Consider the following 18798-nt stretch of genomic DNA (forward strand, 5'->3'; position numbering starts at 1 on the left):
AACAGTTATTGTAAATACGTGTTGCTGCCATATCGAATTTAAGATTTGACCACTTGCCAGATTCACAATACATGATTTAGATCAGATTATCTTTCCTGTGCTTTACTTGAATGGTTTTATCATTTCCTCCATAATTTTCTCCAAAATGGGTCGCTAAACGGCATGTGAATCAAGGGCGCACCGGGAAATTTCCCGGTATCCCTGTGGGCCAGTCCGCCCCTGGGCTGTAAATTAAAAATATCGATCAGTAACGCCCTATCCGATCGCCGCCAAATATATCGAATTTTCCAGAGTAATGGGTAATATGAGTAACCTGCGAGCCTGCCCATAAAAAAACATGAATATATATCTAAAAGTACATGATTCTTAGCATTCTGGCTAGGATTTTAAATTTGATTTAAATAAGTTCTCAAACAGTTGATGAACTAACGCGTAAAATTTTGAGCGAATATTGGTTACTTAACGGTATTAACCGCGTGGTATAAATTTTGCAAATCATGTTGCATGCTTTTGTCAGCCATGCATAAGAACCTATACCGCTCTAAAAATCTTTTCAGTAACGAAAGTAAGCATTCTTAGAACTGATCGATATTATGCCGTCAGTCCAAGGAGCTGTAATAAACGATGGTAGCCCAGCCCCATATGATAATTTTTTTGTATATTAATTTTTTCATATCAGCGGACGGAACTATACACTATAGTCTATACACAAACTGATTTACATGTCCTCGCATCCTCAGGGTGATAACATAACATATCATACCATTACTATAATGCTGCTTTAGCAGAGTTTTAAATGTGGAAAAAAATATAAAGGCTAAAAAATCGATAACTATCAAGGAAACATGGATACAGTGCAAGACTAAGCGGTACGTGAAGGAGAAATAATACTTGTATTTGTACACAATATATGCATGTATACTTCATGTCGTATCTACATGTTAACTTCCATCTCATCATTTTCACGAATGGAAGTTCAATGGAAGTTCGTGGTGAACATATCGTACAGGCTGTATTACAGATGTATATATAGATGTATCTATATAGATGTATTTTGAATTTTTCTGCTCTTAAAAATGTATGTTGGCGCAATTTTTATTCGATGTACTTCTAAACTATGGATCTGAGTTAAAGTTTATGTTTAGAAAAATAGAAAACGTGTGAAATTTATGTGAAGTATCTTTGCCTACTAGCTAGGGTTATGAGCAAAACCTTTGCGCAGAAGATGCTTCCAAATGGTGGCGTTAGTTGTAATATAAATACTATACACTGGAATTTTTCATCAACCCCTTTAATTAATCAAGTAAACTGGACAGGTTACATTTAATAACTGCTTAATTAGACCATTCCAGTTTTATTTTCTACCCAGAGATCCATGGCTGAAAAGAAAAAGGTTTGCGTTAAAATATAGTGGAAAAGAAATAATAAACCAAACCTAGTACCTCGAAAGTTCTTATTCTCAAGTACTTTAAAGTTGAATTTAGTGCTGGATCCGGAAATCCAAACACCGAACACAGAATAAACGAATGTAGTTTAAAAATCGGCAAAGAATATGGGCATAATATATAAGAATACATACCAACAGCATTTCTGATGTCCTAGACAAAACTTGTCACATTCATTAAAGCCAGGAGGACAAAGTTGATTTGGAGGGAAACACAAACCCCCAACAGAAGAACAATCTTCTGAAAGATGAAAGCATGCATATTAAAAGTGAGAGAGAGATGCACATAAACGGTGGGTAACATCTGTGCCTAAAATTTGAAAAATCTAAATGAAAATCAGTATCCTTTGTCACGCCTTTCATCAGAAAATTTTCCCTTCGCTTTTTAAAGACAGACTTCTTATATGTATATATACCCCATGCAACCAAATAGTGTCCCACCATAATATAATACTCTTGCTTTATGACCCCTCTCCCTTAGTTCAAAACAATACCTCCTGGAGCTTTACGGCAATCAACATCAGAAAATGCCACGAAAAGAATCAGGAGCAGACAAATATTGAGACGGAAATCCATTTTGGTAGAGAATATATCTAAAAAATAACAATACGTAGATAAATAGCATAAATAAATGAGAAATAAAATCTATATATCATATATAGTAGCCTAACATTAATTTACCCCAAGTGAAAACTGCGAATTACTGATACGCCTGGTCAAGTAAACTTCTTAGAATCTGGCTGTAAGGTTTTAGCCGCATGGCGCATATCTTATATAATATTAGATTAACTTTGACGGGCATTGTGGTGTATTATACGGGCTAAAATGATAAATTTGCCGGGCTAAAATATATTTTAGCCCGCTGATCTAAGCCAATCAGAAGAAAGGGAACGTTGTATCCAACCAATCAGAAGTAGGGGTTGTTTTTACATTGCTGCTAAAAATTCATTTCGTATGCTTTCGATTTGTCGGTTTGTTTATGTCAGTGTTACTGTTATACTAAAATAGTTTAAAATGGCAGAATTTACCGAAGAAATGTGTTCCCAATCGTCGCAGTTGGATGAAGAAGAGCTGCAAAAACTCGAGGAGGACTCAGTACCGAAAAATACGAAAAAACAAACGTTGTGGGCCATTAGTAAATTCGAGCAGTGGTGCCAAAGGAGACGGATTGTTTGTGACCTTGCTGTCGTAGACGCTACTGAATTGAGCGGTATTTTGAGGAGATTTTATGCAGAAGTAAAAACCAAAAAGGACAAAAAGGATCTCACACCAAGTGCTTTGACTGGTATTCGAGCAGCTATTCACCGCAAAATTACAAGCCACCCCATTTCAAGACCCATCAACATACTAAAAGATCCCGAATTTTTGCAAGCGAACAAAATGTTCGAAGCTGTTTGCAAGTCGTATTACAAGAAAGGAAATCCGAAGCCAAAGCACAAGAGCCCAATCGAAAGTGGAGATATGCAAAAACTAAAGTCTTATTTTTCGTGTGAAAGTCCTGAAAAGCTCGTTGAGTTTGTGTGGTTTAGTCTGTGCTATTATTTGGGCAGAAGAGGCAGGGAAGGTTGGCGTGACCTGACGAAAGATTCCCTCGAGTTTAACAAGGACGACCAAGATAAAGAATGTGTTATAATTAAGCACACAGAGCAGACCAAGAACCACCAAGGCGGCTATAAACAAAAAGACCAAGATTACTCAGATGTAAGGATGTATGAAATACCAGGTTCAAAACTAGATCCTATAGCTGCACTAAAATTTATGCTCACAAAACTTCATCCGGATTGTAAAGCACTTTTTCAAACTCCACTGCTAAACTTCGATATGTCAGGGATTTGCTGGTTCAAGAACGAGCCAATGGGAAAAAATACAATTTCTCAATTAATGCCCAAGATATCGAAAAAGGCAGGTCTTTCGCAAGTCTACACCGCACACTGTGTACGGGCCTCGACTATAACAAGTCTGCATCAAGCCGGGGTGGATGCCAAGCAAATTTGCGCCATTACGAAGCACAGAAACGAACAAAGCTTGAATTCTTATATCAACGATAGCTCAAGTTCACAGAAACGTGTTTGTTCCGGTATCCTCAGTCGTGCACTTACATCAGGCGAATCTCTGGGTTGTGAAGAAAATGCCCACATTACTTCGGTCAACGATACCGGATTAAATGTCAGTCTGTCTTCATCCTCAAACGAAACCCGTTCAGTGCAGGAAATTTTAGCGAACTGTCAGTTTAACAATTGTGTTATTAATATTAATTCTGCTAAATGACTCTAGTTATTTTTTAATGTTAAGAGAAGCTGGAATGAAATTGTTGTTATTTTGAACTGTTTAACTATTTTCTACTGCAGTAGAATTTTATATACTTATAACGGTACAATGTTGAAATAAATCTGCAAGTATTGTCGCCAAATTGAATGAAGTGTTTCCCCATTGCGTAGTTTTTTTATATAAAAATTGCCCTTTAAAGTTAATATAATAGTAATAGAGTTGATGTTCTTGGGCATAAATGTGTTTTTGGCCCTCCTCGGAACACATTTTAACCCTCTCTACGCTCGGGCTAAAATGAGTTCGGAGTCGGGCCAAAAACACATTTATGCCCGCGAACATCAACTCTATTGTTATATTTGCTCGCGTTTTAACATCTTATATGCGATTAAGGAAAATTGCGGCTTAATTTGTCCCCCAAGGTTTTTAATATCGCCTTTTACATACTGAAAAGCTTCTTTTAACGTCAACGACCTTCGAAATATGGTTTACGTGGAATTTATAAGGTATTGTAGCTCTTTGGAATAATTTCAAATTGAAATAGTGGAATATATATGTAGTTACACTGAATTGTTGAAATTCTCAAGACCTCAAAAATTGTGTGACTTATACCCTCGACGGGAAAATTTCATTTTCAGACGAGTAAGTCTAAAAGTAAGAAACTGGAAATTAACAATTCTAATAAATATCCTAACATTCAAACACTGAAAGTTTACCTCAGTTTGTAGTCTGGTAACTATAAAGATTTCAGAACTCCGCCGAGAGCAAAAATTTCAGTTCGATAATGACTTCGGGTTTTATTGACCCGAGTATATATGATACTCATTGGTGAAAAAATGTCAAAAATAATGCAGTTTAACACATCACTTTGTCGGATATAAGTGTCTCGGCTGTAAATTAAAAATATCGATCAGTAGCGCCCTATATATATCCGATCGCCGCCACCTATATTGAATTTTTCCGAGTAATGGGTAATATGAGTAACCCGCGAGCCTGCCCGTAATAAAAACATGCATATATATCTAAAAGTATGTGATTGTTAGCATTCTGGCTAGGATTTTAAATTAGATTAAATTAAATTCCCAAACAGTTGATGAACTAACGTGTAAAATCTTGAACGAATATTGGCTACTTAACGGTCTTAACCACGTGGTATAAATTTTTCAAATTATGTTGCATGTTTTTGTCAGCCATGCATAAGAAAGAACCTATACCGCTCTAAAAATCTTTTCAGGAATTCAAGTAAGCATTTTTAGGAGTGATATTATGCCGTCTGTTCAAGGGGCTGTAATAAACGATGGTGGCCCAGCCCCTATGATAATTTTTTTTGTATATTAATATTTATAATATTAATAATTACTAATATCATAAGCTGAAGTATCTTTTATATATAGATATGTTCTCCATCAAAAGGCAATAATTCACCAGCAATAATTCGGCTTCGCTGTCTTTTAGAATTAATTTAAATAACTTGTGTAACTTACTTTATTGTACGTCTGCTAAGAATTAAATTCCACGCGTGACTTTCTACCACCCCGATGTCTGCATGGTCGATGACGCGGTAAAAAGATTATGAGATCAGAAGATATATGCATGTGCACAATGATTGAGATTTGCGGTAATCAAATCGCCAGTAATGACAGGATCAATATGAATAATTTTTAAATAGTTCATGAACTACGAGTAAATTAATAAGAAATGTTAGTCGGCGTAGCTATGTATGGAATTGCGTGTACTGTGATAATTATTATTGCGTGGGATATTAATATTGGCTACTGACATTGCCATGTCCGCTCTTTTAATCTGCTGCTCTATTAGTGCGCGATGCTAGACATTTTCGGAAATGCTGATGACGCGTGGACCTGCAAAGACTTGTGCATCTATGCCTGCATGCATGATATTGAGACGTATAACAAATACAGTTAATAAAAGTTTAGAGATTAAATCAGCGCTGGCACTTTAATCCAAATATATGGACAAATGCACAGATAAAAAGAACATAATATTGTGTTTATCTGTAGGTATACATAGAATGTATACATATAGAATCGCTTTTTCTCAAGCATTTCCATTTATCGATATATCAGACTCTTTCGAACTCTTTTACAGTGTCTGGGGATTTCTTGTTATATGTTTATCAAGCAAATGTTCTATCCATGCATCACAAGGAATGCAGCAATGACTCACCTCTTGAAAATTAAAAATCTTGTGTATAACTTATCCACACATGGCTTCTGATCAACAAGGACATGAATGCATACAACATGATAGGGCATGGCCATGCAACTCGTGATTATACTGGTACTGTAGTAGTAAGATGCCTAATCAGCTAGACATCTTCAAATTAAATAAAGCGATATTTTAGCAGTATAAAACTAGATTTTGTCGACTCGTAAAAAAGGCAGGGAGACTCACGTGCGATATAAAACTTCGCTGGAGATCTGATAACAAAATATTACTGGAATTACGAAACAGCAAGGTAAACCCTTATCGCTTTTCCGTAATGGCGTCTCGCGCCTTTTTTGTTGAAGATACATCATTCTGATTGCTCCACGTCTGCAACTGAATGCTGTAGATTTTTGCTGTTGGAATAGACAATTGCAGGATAGAACTTTAGCGGAGTGTGGAGCGGAGTATGGTGTGCAGCGTGATTGTTGCATGTCTATTTAACAACGGGGGCGGAGGTTTGGTGGAAAATAGCATTTCTTAACAATTATATTATAAACAGCCCGTTGTTTAAAAAGTGATTTCCAAGCGTAAACAAACATATCACCTCCCATCCAGGCTAGTAAATGCTACCACGCACATATAGACCGAAAATGATCTATCAATAACAACATACCTCCGTTTAAAAGCTTTCAATACTTAGCCATATCTTTATAACTTACAGCACAAAGAGAAGAATGAGGCTTACTGCATGCATGGATTCTTATATAGATACCATTTAATTTCAATTTTTAATAAAGCCGTTGTACGGACGGTACAATACCGTATTTACTCGATTGAGCGCCGCTCCCGAATGAGCGCCGCATTTGCGATATTTTTGTTAAAGAGCGCCGCCCCCGATTGAACGCCGCCCCCGAATGAGCGCCGCATTTGCGATATTTTTTCTTAAAGAGCGCCGCCCCCGATTGAACGCCGCTCCCGAATGAGCGCCGCATTTGCGATATTTTTTCTTAAAGAGCGCCGCCCCCGATTGAACGCCGCCCCCGAATGAGCGCCGCATTTGCGATATTTTTCTTAAAGAGCGCCGCCCCCGATTGAACGCCGCTCCCGAATGAGCGCCGCATTTGCGATATTTTTTCTTAAAGAGCGCCGCCCCCGAATGAGCGCCGCACTAATTATGTTCAAATTCGGCGCTTAATCGACGCACCCTCAGAATTGTTGAAGACGCTATATATTGCCCAAATCGGTCTTTAGAATTTTCGTAAGGCACAGGTCAGTGAAGGCAGAGATTCCAGTGATTTGTGTGAGGTTTGTTTTCTGTAAAATGCCCAAATGGGGTATTTTGCTACATCTAACTTTTAATTCTTTTTGTTTAAAGTTCTTGTTACAATTCACAAATAATATTTTTTAAATAGCGTCGCCCCCGATTGAGCGCCGCCCTCGATTAAGCGCCGCATCTGAAGTTCTAAAAATTTAAAGAGCACTCAAACGAGTAAATACGGTAAGTAAATCCATTTTTGCGCACGATTAAGCTAAACTTATATTGAATAAATATTAACCGTTTCCTCGTCAAAACCATTAGTTCCTAGAGCTTCTGAGCCTAAGGAAAATACAAATAATGTTTTTAGTCAGGGTGCCGTAAGAGTCGAAAGTTTAGGGGCGTTGAGTTAACATGTGACGGCAAAGAGGCTTTCTCCTCAGATATTCTTATCTTCGTGTCAGGGGCGTAGCGTGACTATCTTAACTGGGGGGTGGGGGCAACCAATCAGAGATCCATGTATTGTTCTCTGTTTATGAAATAAAATAAATTGTTTAAATACCTATATATATATATAGTATATATACAAACATTATCCACTGACTAAGCTGACTTAAGGTGGTACACCACAAAAAGATCATTTGCATATTTATGAAATTAGAAGTATTGAAATATGTTGTATGTTTGTGTGTATGATTCGTTGTTCATTGAACACATCCCTGCTTTGTGTTCTGAATTATTCATTTCTTTCGAAATCAATTGTGCTTACGGCATGTTAACGCGAATATATCTATTGCCCTAATTCTAGATCTGGCGACACTGCTACTGTTAGCCCTTTATCTGAACCTTTTCTCCGTCTTGAGACATACAAAAGGAAGAAATATACAATAATAAGCAGAATGGAATTTCTAGTCTCACTGACAAGTAAATGCAGTTCATTAAAACTCCAATTTTCTTGTACTTGATCTCTTTCCCGCTCGACCAAGCATGTCAAAAACCTAAAAGCAAACTGGTTTCTTGCATTTAAATGTAGGATCATTGGAACGTTTCCATGTGTATTATACAGTTTTATTACCGTGTTTATTTTCTTTTTGAACCTGTTGTACTATCCCCGGTGGACCCTATGGACCCTGTTTCCCCGCGGGATCATCTTTTCGCCCTGCTGGTCCTTCTGGTTCTTTTGGCTCAGTACTCCCAGGTGATCCTTGAGGTCCTAATAAAGGTAGTCAAATGACGAGCTTGTATCAATAGCAGAATTTTCAAATCTAATATATCAGTCATAATAAAACTATATTATCATGAATATTTCATGACCCTTACTAGAAATTAGTGTCATAACATGCCTTCAAAATACAAATAGTAAAAATATACAACTTAGAAGCATCTTCACTCCGGACCTAAAGCACTGCCTGACGCCATAGAGTTGTAGAACGTTTGGTAATCGATTATACCGTTATGAATACGAAAAGCAAGTGAAATTTTTTTGTTATTTTACGCGTTAATTCATTAATCCGAATGATAGCCTCCTAAACGTTCTCGCGTTTTGGGGCACTGTGCCCAATTTCATTTGGCCTTGGAGGCGTTCTGTTCAGCCCAGGCGCCAGGAAAAGTAACGGGCGCCATGCAGTGCTTGGTGACATTTAACCAAACGTTGTGTTCCTCGGTAGTTACCTGATGCTCCAGTGTCTCCTTTTGTTCATTGTGCATCTTGTGGCCCGGGTGAACCATTATTCCCTTTTGGTCCTGGAGGCCATAGTAAAGTTGATTAAAAATATTAAATCGTATATCAATAGCAGGAGTTATTAAGGTGGGGTACAGTCCATAATGTAAACAAAGTTAACGTTTTGGTTACATTTTGAATCCGTATACTTTCTAAAATATCAAGAACTTTTGTAAATCGGAATATTTGACCCGAGGTGTTTCTATATATCGCAGCATTGAGGTACTTGTGGGGGAGAGGGATTTGCACCCCATTGTCCCCTTGGTACAGCATGGCCAACCTCGCTCCCAGGGACTTTTGGGACTTTATAGGGAGGGTCGGGGCTTGGGGGACAAGAGAAGAGGAAAGGCCCTGGGATCGAAATACCACATTTCGTGGGTATTTTGAATAAACATAAATCAATAGAATCAAGGTAAAATGCCCTGGAAACGAGGTTGTGGAGTCTTGGTTTCTGCCATTTACCTCATCCTTTGATCGCACCCCTATTTATTTGCTCGGTTCGGAATAATAACAAAATATTCCGCTAATTACATTGAGGATAAATCATTTAACCAATCAGACGTCAGCAACGATTGGCCGATCCCAGGGCCTTTACCCAAACCCAGAATCAAGGTAAAATACCCTGGGAACGAGGTTGCGGCATGGCGCATCATGAGATTGCACCCTCTGCACTCACTTCTACGCTTATGCGTAGCCTTGACTTGGCCTTTCGGCTTCGGTTTAATTATGAACATGCGTGTAGATATGTTTCATGAATACAATTATAGAAGCAATTATAACCTTTGTTCTTTTTTATGAAACTGTGTGACAAATAAACATCAATCAGAGCCATATTAATAGCACATTTATGTAATTTTCTTTTTGCACTATTCGTAGTTGTTGCTGCTACAGCTTAATATAATTATATTGAATAAATTTAATTGTTCGTTATTAACCATGCTGGCAACACAAGGCTTTTACTACTTTCTTCTGTTTATTCCCTTTCTTCTGTTTCTCGCAACTGCAAGTATTTTTATTACGCTTCACTTTACATGACGTGCTGCTGCAAGCAAAGAGAAGAAAATTTTTCGGACAGCAAGCCGTTTTACCACTCTGTATTTTGCAATTTAAGCCTGGTGAGCCTAGAAATAATAGAATTGACGCTTTAGTCGAGGTCGTCGCTTAATAGGTTAATAAGACAGCAGGAAAGGGGGGAGTGTTGAGTTCATAGTGACGGTAAAGAAAATTTATTGACGGAAAGGATATCGCTGTCTACCACAATCGTGTCTATTATACCGACATGCAGTCACAGAGTTTAGCTAACAGAGTATAGTCTTTTTTTTTGAACTATTCATGTAGCCGATAACTTTCGGCGAGTCTCAGCAGATGAACAAGTAACAATGATCCGTCTTACTTTAAGGCAAAATATTAGACTGTAGCAATAGAATTCACAACAAACCGATCTGGGGCCAGTTGTTCAAAGCTAGGTCAGCGCTAACACTGGGTTAAATTCTAATCCGGTGTTTTTGTCTTTCAGTTAACATTTCAGAAAATATGACTTCTATCAGTCCAAACAATATTTATGAAAAAAGATATCCAGCTTTGTAGACAAGCGATTAAAAAATTATTGTAAAGATTTGCTTTTAAGCTAACCGGCTTTCGAACAACCGGCCCCTGGTTGATATTTGAGTTTTAAGAGGCACGTATTTACTTTTAAAGTTCGAACGTTCTCGTATATAAATGCAGAAAAGTTCTTTCGTCGGGGAAACGAAACTCGATCTACTTCATATATTTCAAAATTTTTTTAATATATTAAGTTGCTAAAATAGGGGTGGGCAATTAATGATTCACAGACCCCCCATTCCCTTCTTAGAGATAGCCCTCGTTTTAAGTTACAGTGAATACAGTAAATAGGGGTGGGCAATTAACGATTCACAGACCCCCTATTCCCTTCTTAGAGATAGCCCTCGTTTTAAGTTACAGTGCGATATTTTTTTAGTGCCTGCAAATCTGGCTTTCATTTATAAACTTTCTCCGGCTAAAAGCACAAGCAAAAACACTCTCGAGTAAACTCGCTTAGCGAGTGACTTATTATGCTGTATAATATTTTGTTATAAGTTATTTGTTAATATATAATTTCCCATGCGCATGCGTTACACTTAGGCCTGTTTCAAACGTGCTTCTCATGCGCTGAACGCATTAACAACAATAAACAACGCATGATGCATTTTATTATTTTAACGTGTTCGGCACAAGAGACTGAAGCACGACGTTTGAAACAGGCCTTAATTACCTGGTGGGCCAGTTTCTCCTTTTGGCCCTTCAGGACCTTGTGGCCCTGGTGGTCCTGGAACTCCAGCACTCCCTTGTGATCCTGAAGGTCCTGCAGGTCCTAATAAAATTGATTAAAGATTAGCAAAAAAATTGTATGAATTCTCTACTCAATTCGTGTTATGTTCAGTGTAACCTCTCTTTCAAACGCTTATTAACAAAGACAGATTTTTACCAGATTTGACTTTGCGATTCTAGATTTTACTGAATTTTACCGATTTCCAACCAAATAGAGATAGAAAAAGTTTCAGTGGGTGAAGTTTTAAGTTTATAAGTAAACCAAAAACGCAACTTTCGTTGCTTTTGCACTAGTTATAAAGACACAAAAATTATTCTTGTAATTTAAGTGATTTCCAGTCAATACAGCTGCATGTAGTTTATCAAGCTCCTTTAGCCATATTTACTTAATTACCTGGTGAACCCGGTGATCCATTTTGCCCTGTTGGCCCCTCGGGACCTTGTGTTCCTGGTGTTCCCTGTGGTCCTTGTGGCCCTGGGGACCCTTTTGGTCCAGGTGGTCCGGGAGGGCCTGGTGGTCCTCGGTCTCCTTTCTTGCAATGATGAACTAATAAAGTTTCAGTGCACATTATTCACTTCTAAATCTGAATCGACACATAATGATCATGCTGTTGACTTGATCGAATGCCGTAAAATTATTTGGGCAACACTATGCTCATTTTAATCTAAAAAAAACATCTAATTTTTGTTTTTAATATCTAATAAATGCCAGATGTACTCTTGCTATGCTTAAGCACTATAAAATTATGATGAATCTGTTCTAACAAATGAATCTCTTGGTCCTCTCGAACTGGCTGTCATCGGAGCCTGCAAAAAAATTTTTGGATTGCTTACATGTTAATACTAGAGAGACTTTTCTTCAATGGGCGAGGGTGCAATTATAAATGCTAATTGACGAATAGGAGTGTAATTAATGCCAAAATCATACGAGTGGTTACAAAATTAACTGACCGGAAGGGATATTGATATATTCATATATTTAGCTTTAAAACGGATTGTTTTCACGGTCTGTTAACATGAATATGTGAATATTTGCCAAAGCCGCCCCCCCCCCTTAACGAGTGTTGTCGAATAGAGATGGAGTGAATGGTGATCGGCTAGTTGTGACTAGGGTAATCTTTTATTGGCTGCAGGCAAGATTGTAAAAACTGCAATTAAAACTTTCAAAATACTTACAACATATGGCAACCAATGCCACTAACACAATGCTTACTACCAATGAAGTTTTCATCTCTAATTTAGGCTCTTTGTTCAAATAGGTTGTTGTTCAAGTATTTGGTTGCAATGTTGAATGGAACTAAAACGGTGTTTAACACTGAGTTAAGTGACAAAATTGCACTCGAAATTGCCTACCTGTTTTCTGCAAAGAAGCGCTTTCCGTTTACGGTCGTCCATGTTTGACCTGTTGTCTGTGCAACAGGAAATACTGTGCTTTGACCTTGGACAGTGTAAACGGCAGCAGTTCTGTTCAAACACTGTGCTCACACACGATGACGTCACTGTGCGCACAGAAACTTTGCTAATGTAAACCGGCCTTAAGTTGAATGAACTAATCTATGAGTCCCGGAGCTATGCTGATGCATTTAGCACAAGGATATGGAAATAAAAGAAAACGCGTCGTCGTTATGGCGATCAAGTAAAGCTGGCTCCAGTGCAGTATGCGTTAGGAAAATTGACATTAAATTGAAGGGGAAATAAACGTTGTGTACAACATTAATTTTTAAAATTATTAATGTAAATTCCAAGAAAGCAATTCTGAGGTTATAGTCAGATGATCTCTTAAATCTTAGAATTGCTACCAGTAAGTAATTGATTATACTTATACAAAATCTGTTTTCACCCAGGACCGCCTTTTTGGTTTCATGTTAATACCTGCAATCTTCGCTTTACCCAAAAACGTATATAGCGTTAATCAAAATGAGTATGAAATTAGACGGTGCCTGTTCACAGATAAAACGTGACAAATATGGCACGTGTATGTACAAACGAAAAATGCCTTTCGAGGAAGCGTAGTTATTGATCTATGATGATCCAAAAGACGTTCGAATAAATATTCTTTTTAATGTGGTAGATGACAAACAAAAGTAAAGTTGCGGAGGTTATATTTGTGTAGTTGAAAATAAGATACGCCCAATACGGATATTATTCTTTGTAAACGCAAACTTAAGATTGTCAGATTGATATGTCTATAAAACCAGCATTTAGTCCGATGCGTTTATATGCCTAAAAAGTTCTTTCAAAATCAAAACTTACTATTTGGTCTTTAGTGTTTCCTTGACTTGCACCTTGCCTATATTCATGTGAACTGCAATAACCCTTTTCTAATTTGTTTCTGAAATAACTATACCTCGCCATGCATGCAGGTATTTGTCTTTCCGCTCTAGTTACCGTGGCCAATGAAACACGAAACAGCGTTTGTTAGGATTTGGTGATTGTCGTTTTTTACAATCTTACGACAGGTTACCATATAGAGTTCATACGAATATTGTGATGAAACTTTGTGCAACTTATTAAACTTTCATTAACGGCTTGTAATTCAAAGAATTGCGTGATTACTTCAATGAGAGAGCCTGTGTTCATTAAGCGTGAAGGACACAAACGTGAATAATTTAAACAAGAAAAGTACGTAGAGAGGCTAGAGAGCATATGCATATATACCATTGCATGACAGCATGAGATGAACAAACTTTATATTCATCTCAATGATACATATACCGAGACAATGTTATATATTAAGACCACAAGTATATGTTTGAAAACATCGACAGTTTTTTTATAGTACTATATATAATAATATATAATAATAGAGTGTTCTTTAAAGCAGAATGTCAGCAGCATGCAATCGAGTCAATCGAACTTCCTAAACCTCTTATATTCTTTCGCTTCAAACTCTTGATCAGCAGTTTAATTCAATATGTACAGAAAATTCTAGAGTTTTCGAAACACGGAAGTGGCAGGTATATGGTTTTTTCGTAGTTACCACTCGACTAGTTATCACATAAGAATCGAACAAATGAATGTTTTAATTCCCTTGGTATATATCGCAGTAAAATGAACACGGAATAATTTTGTATAATGTTATATATAATATAAAGTGTACGACTTTAATTTCGAAAGATATTTTGAAGGAGCTATTTCACTTTTTCGTTTATAACGTGCTATTTTACTGTAGCTAATGCCTAATTGAGCATTTTCAGTTCATCACGAACACTCTATACAATGGCTGCTTCCAGTTATCCAGAAGATCCAAATTAAAACAATTCTTCTCGCTCGGGGGCGAACTCAACCATGCATTGTGGCTTCTCGCGAGATCCGCCCTTTAATATTAAAGAAAACTTCTTATGTACGTCCCTGTGGATGTATATAAATTCATTGGATGTGCTCGCTATATTTCAACTGTTCGTGAATACAAATAAGTTTATGAAAAACCTATAATTTATAATAACCTCGGAATTTCTTGTAAAACGAACATTGTACCAAAACATTGACCTATACTCTAGGAATAATGGGTAAAACTGATGTTACTGAATTACACTGTCACAGAGCGCTTTTTTAAAATTTGCGATAGAAAGAATGAGCCGACTCAACAAGGCGGATTTATTATGCCTGGCATGCCGCAAAGCCATGTGAAAGCGAATATTATCAGCGTTTGAAGTGAAAAACTTGGATCGCCCATCTGCAGTGAGGGCACAAATTAGAATCAACAAGATTGCGGCTAATCTTGTCTTTCTACCACCATTCTTGGGTCCCATATAGATCAGTGACATATATAGCCAATCAGAGAATTGAATCTGGGTATGCCTGTACGTGGCTGCCTTCAACATTTGACCGGCGAAAAAATTGCGCAAGTCAGATTCATTACGTGTATATGTTCTTGGTACAGACTTATTCCTGACCATTTCGCGAGTTTTATGTATATCTATTCAAGTAAGACTAACACGTGATCTTAAAGATAATTATTATAATCATTTCGATAACATAATCAATCATAAAATACATTTTGTAGAATCGTTGACAGAATCGTGAACGCCTGTTGCCTTTTCTGTCCGTGAATCATTGTTCGTTCTTAACAACAGCACAACGCTTTTGCGACCATGTCTTCACCCTCACAATGTTCAACGGTGCATTTCTCTCCAGCACGACGCACGATCTTACATGAATTTGCACTGCAGCCGAAAGCATAACAATTTTTTGGACAAGAAATTTCCGTCTTTTTACTTGTCACTATTTTACCACTTATTATTTTACAGTCGGAGTTTTGCTGTGCTAAAAATAAATACATGCAAATTTAAAATCTGTCGTCATTTTTACGTAGTCAGCTAACCCATCAAAATACCAATTTACCTGACGGCCCTTTGTCTCCAGGGAGCCCTTGAGGTCCCGGTGGCCCCGACGGCCCAGACGCTCCAGCATTTCCAGTTGGCCCTGGAGGTCCAGGCGGTCCTAATTAAGTGAATTGATCAAGATTAAAGTCACTAAACACAGGTAAACGCATGTCAAATAATTAATTACATGAGTGCTATCACATGCAAACACAACACTACACCCAGTGAATAGTTTGCATTTGGTGTTAGTTTTAAGTTGATCGTAATTTTTGTGAACATGCCGTGATGATCGATGTAAAAACATGTAACGATCATCCAATTTGATCGGATCTAAATCACTTCTGTGTTCTGAAATTTGAAATGTACTTCATTGGCTTTAAATGATTTGGTGTCCATACAGAGTGCAAGTCAACAGACTTGTAAATTTTCAAACTGATGGTTGTTAGAAAGGCGTTTAGCTTAAACGATGGACAAGTTGAAAATGGAGAAAAAATTATTTATCGAGATATTACGATGTACGAGACATTACAGATTCAGTTCACAAGATCTATGAGGGTATTTTTAAATTTTTTCTTATCCACCATTGAAACTAAACGCCTTTCGATCAACCGATCCCAGATTTAGACATTTGAAGAAACCACGAATATAGTCATAAATTATTTGATTTTAGGTAAAGTGCAAATTAGTATTCTTATTCATATAGTCCTAACAAGCTTGATATACATGCAAATCTTTCTCGTTTGGTTTGCATGCTGAAATGAATGTAAATATATTTGGTGTTGTATTAGTGTAGATGGCGAGGTAATGTCGCCGTCGGAATTCACCCAGGGCTTGGTCAATAAAATGGTCAGTAACTCTACCTGATGCTCCTTGTAATCCATCTTGTCCGTTTGGTCCTTCTGGCCCTTCTGGTCCTGGTGGTCCCTGTGGTCCTTGTGGTCCTGAATGTCCCGGTGGCCCTTTTGGTCCTGCAGGGCCATGTGGTCCTGGGTGTCCTGGAGGTCCCTTCTTAATAAACACTAAGAACATTGATTGAACATGTGGAGATAGATAAATATTTCACGAAAAGTGCGCTCCCACATTCTTGGCGCCAGTAACTACCCAAAAACATGCACCGCAATATTGATATCCTCCACACGATCTATAAACACGATCGTGAATTTTAAATTCGATAACCCGCTTATATACTGCATGCAAGTTATAGAGTAATTCCTTATTGGTCAGTTGCACTGATTAGTTGTTTGTCGTGAATAAATTAGGTTAATTAAACTTAGAAAACTATTAGATCATTTAGATGAATATAATCATATATCCTCACAAAATCTTCTTTCTCTTTTCAAGTGGGTGTCGTGCTGACCTGCAAAAATAAAAATTCTGAATATCCATCAGAGGGTAGTCCTGTACCCTTTGCTACCATAACCATCATTTAAATATTCGCCATTTGATCCTAATTCTTAATGACGCCTATGCAGTGAACGATAATAAAACCTGGAGTGATAACTCCTATAGTTCAGTGCAATACAACTTGGTGGATGCCAAAAACGGAAGAAAAGAAATAATAGAAAAAATAGTTCACAGGCCAAAGTCTTAAATATGGAGCATATGCATGCATAATCTTCGCAATAATTTGATTCGGGGTGCACCGCCCAGTTACACTGGAAACTTTATTCAAAATCCATACTATGGAAATAATATGGATGCTATAGTTGAAAACAGTATGGACGTTTATATTATCCATACCATGCAATAACTATTTCCATACTATGGATCAGTATAATTATTATGGTATAGTATGGGCGTAGCATTTTCTCATAGCATGGATTTTGAAATAAATTTTTTAGTGTGGACGTTTTAGTGCATGACGTTCTGAGGTCAAGGTTTTAAGCAGTTGAACAGAAATCAAGATCCTGAAGGATTTCTTTGTTCATATTGGTTTTCTTTGTGTTAACTTTTTTCGCATTATAACAATGCCGATGCTGCCGACCGTCTAAATAATCTGATTGCATGCTGCCCGCCCTGACTGCTTTCAACGCCTTTAACTTGCCTCAGTGCCTGCCTGCCTGCCTGCCTGCCTGCCTGCCTGCCTGCCTGCCTGCCTGCCTGCCTGCCTGCCTGCCTGCCTGCCTGCCTGCCTGCCTGGCACCTCAGTTTCATCAATTGTCTGAATCTAAACTGCGCAAGTCAACACTGCCAGATAACATAGATATATTGTAATTTACTAAAGCTTACGTACTTTCTTCACTCAATTCACTGTCAAATTTTGCCCCTGAAAAAAAATCAGTTTAGCGGGTTGGGCTTATAACTTAGACCATATAATTGTTAAAAGAAACCAAATCTAAAATTTGCTTGAATGAAGGTAAGCCCCTTGCAAGATTTGTATTACTTACAGCATATGGCAACCACTGCCAACAAGACCAAAATAATGTTCATTACTGCGGTAACTTTCATAACGTTTTCTGGATCTATATTTAAAATAGATATCAATTATTTCTCTTTTTCTATAAGCGTCGTAAATCAGTTTTCTTTTGTTTAAGTTGCGCGTATGTCCAATAACTTTAAAGGCTAAGGCTAAAAAATCCATCAAGATCAATAACCATAACAAAATGTATTGCAAAGCTTTTTAAAATACATTAAACTTTTGATCATACTATTTTGATTAGACTGTCTGATCCAAAGTTGAATGTAATATTTTTTATGTGGTTTTTCTCAGTGGCAAATGTTTCACAAATACTTTGCTAAAATAATTTTCAGCCTTTACCCTGCATGCCACTTGATTGGAATTCTCTCAACTATAGTGTTGAATTTACTCGCGTGAATCGATTAATAATTGTTATTGCTCTATTATAAGATTACTTTAACTATATAGAACAGTCCTTCTATATATATGGTGCTTTTAAAACCACTAACATTAAATCTATGTGAACGTGATGTGAGATATATTAACTTACGAGTTACGATTTCAGATTCGGATTTCGAATTTTCTTTTTTCGCTGATGTTGCTTGCAGGATCAATTTCACTTCCGTCTTCATGCAATGTGGTACAACCGTGTTATGTAATATAATATTACCTTTGTCTAATAATGTTTCTACCCTAACAGGTATATATATGGAAAATAGCTCTCAATCTAATTACCATAACCACATATGTAGAAGATTGTTTGCGGCAAACAGCTCTGTCATCTTTTTTTATTTTCATCCTCTTTTAAAATGTGTACTCCAAAATGAGAGACACCAGCTTTAAGCCCTGTGAAAACAGTTTTGTAGCTATAAATAGAATAATCCTATTATCAAA

At 37.3% G+C, this 18798-nt stretch overlaps 2 protein-coding genes across 2 annotated transcripts; both read right to left on the reverse strand.

The window, feature by feature from the left end:
• Positions 1-9694: 9694 nt before the first annotated feature.
• LOC114521161 (collagen alpha-1(I) chain-like) lies at positions 9695-13526 on the reverse strand. The gene is made up of 6 exons (XM_028541579.1): positions 13435-13526; positions 12358-12478; positions 11947-11988; positions 11576-11728; positions 11126-11224; positions 9695-9974 (listed from the first exon to the last, which is right to left on the reverse strand). The coding sequence occupies exons 2-6, from the start codon at positions 12410-12412 to the stop codon at positions 9784-9786; spliced, it is 540 nt and encodes a 179-aa protein (XP_028397380.1). The 5' UTR covers positions 12413-12478; positions 13435-13526; the 3' UTR covers positions 9695-9783.
• A 1601-nt stretch (positions 13527-15127) lies between these two features.
• Positions 15128-18622, reverse strand: LOC114521163 (collagen alpha-1(XVII) chain-like). Its single transcript, XM_028541581.1, has 7 exons — positions 18455-18622; positions 17894-17968; positions 17740-17772; positions 16825-16863; positions 16367-16525; positions 15526-15624; positions 15128-15447 (listed from the first exon to the last, which is right to left on the reverse strand). The coding sequence occupies exons 1-7, from the start codon at positions 18534-18536 to the stop codon at positions 15248-15250; spliced, it is 687 nt and encodes a 228-aa protein (XP_028397382.1). The 5' UTR covers positions 18537-18622; the 3' UTR covers positions 15128-15247.
• Between the last annotated feature and the right edge of the window lie 176 nt (positions 18623-18798).

The sequence above is a fragment of the Dendronephthya gigantea genome, unplaced genomic scaffold (assembly GCF_004324835.1).
Source record: "Dendronephthya gigantea isolate DGI-Jeju-01 unplaced genomic scaffold, DenGig_1.0 000019F, whole genome shotgun sequence".
In the NCBI taxonomy this organism is placed as follows: Eukaryota; Metazoa; Cnidaria; class Anthozoa; order Malacalcyonacea; family Nephtheidae; genus Dendronephthya; species Dendronephthya gigantea.

Bases quoted from the DNA above. Each gene is read 5' to 3' on its own strand.
- LOC114521161 (XM_028541579.1), bottom strand. From the start codon at position 12,412: ATGAAAACTTCATTGGTAGTAAGCATTGTGTTAGTGGCATTGGTTGCC. The intron at 11,989-12,357 runs GTAAGTATTTTG...ATTTTTTTGCAG, and splicing joins GGCATTGGTTGCCATATGTT to GCTCCGATGACAGCCAGTTC. The intron at 11,729-11,946 runs GTTAGAACAGAT...AAACTTTATTAG, and splicing joins GAGGACCAAGAGATTCATTT to TTCATCATTGCAAGAAAGGA.
- LOC114521163 (XM_028541581.1), bottom strand. From the start codon at position 18,536: ATGAAGACGGAAGTGAAATTGATCCTGCAAGCAACATCAGCGAAAAAA. The intron at 17,773-17,893 runs GTAAGTAATACA...ATTTTTTTTCAG, and splicing joins GGCAGTGGTTGCCATATGCT to GGGCAAAATTTGACAGTGAA. The intron at 16,864-17,739 runs GTACGTAAGCTT...TTATTTTTGCAG, and splicing joins CAGTGAATTGAGTGAAGAAA to GTCAGCACGACACCCACTTG.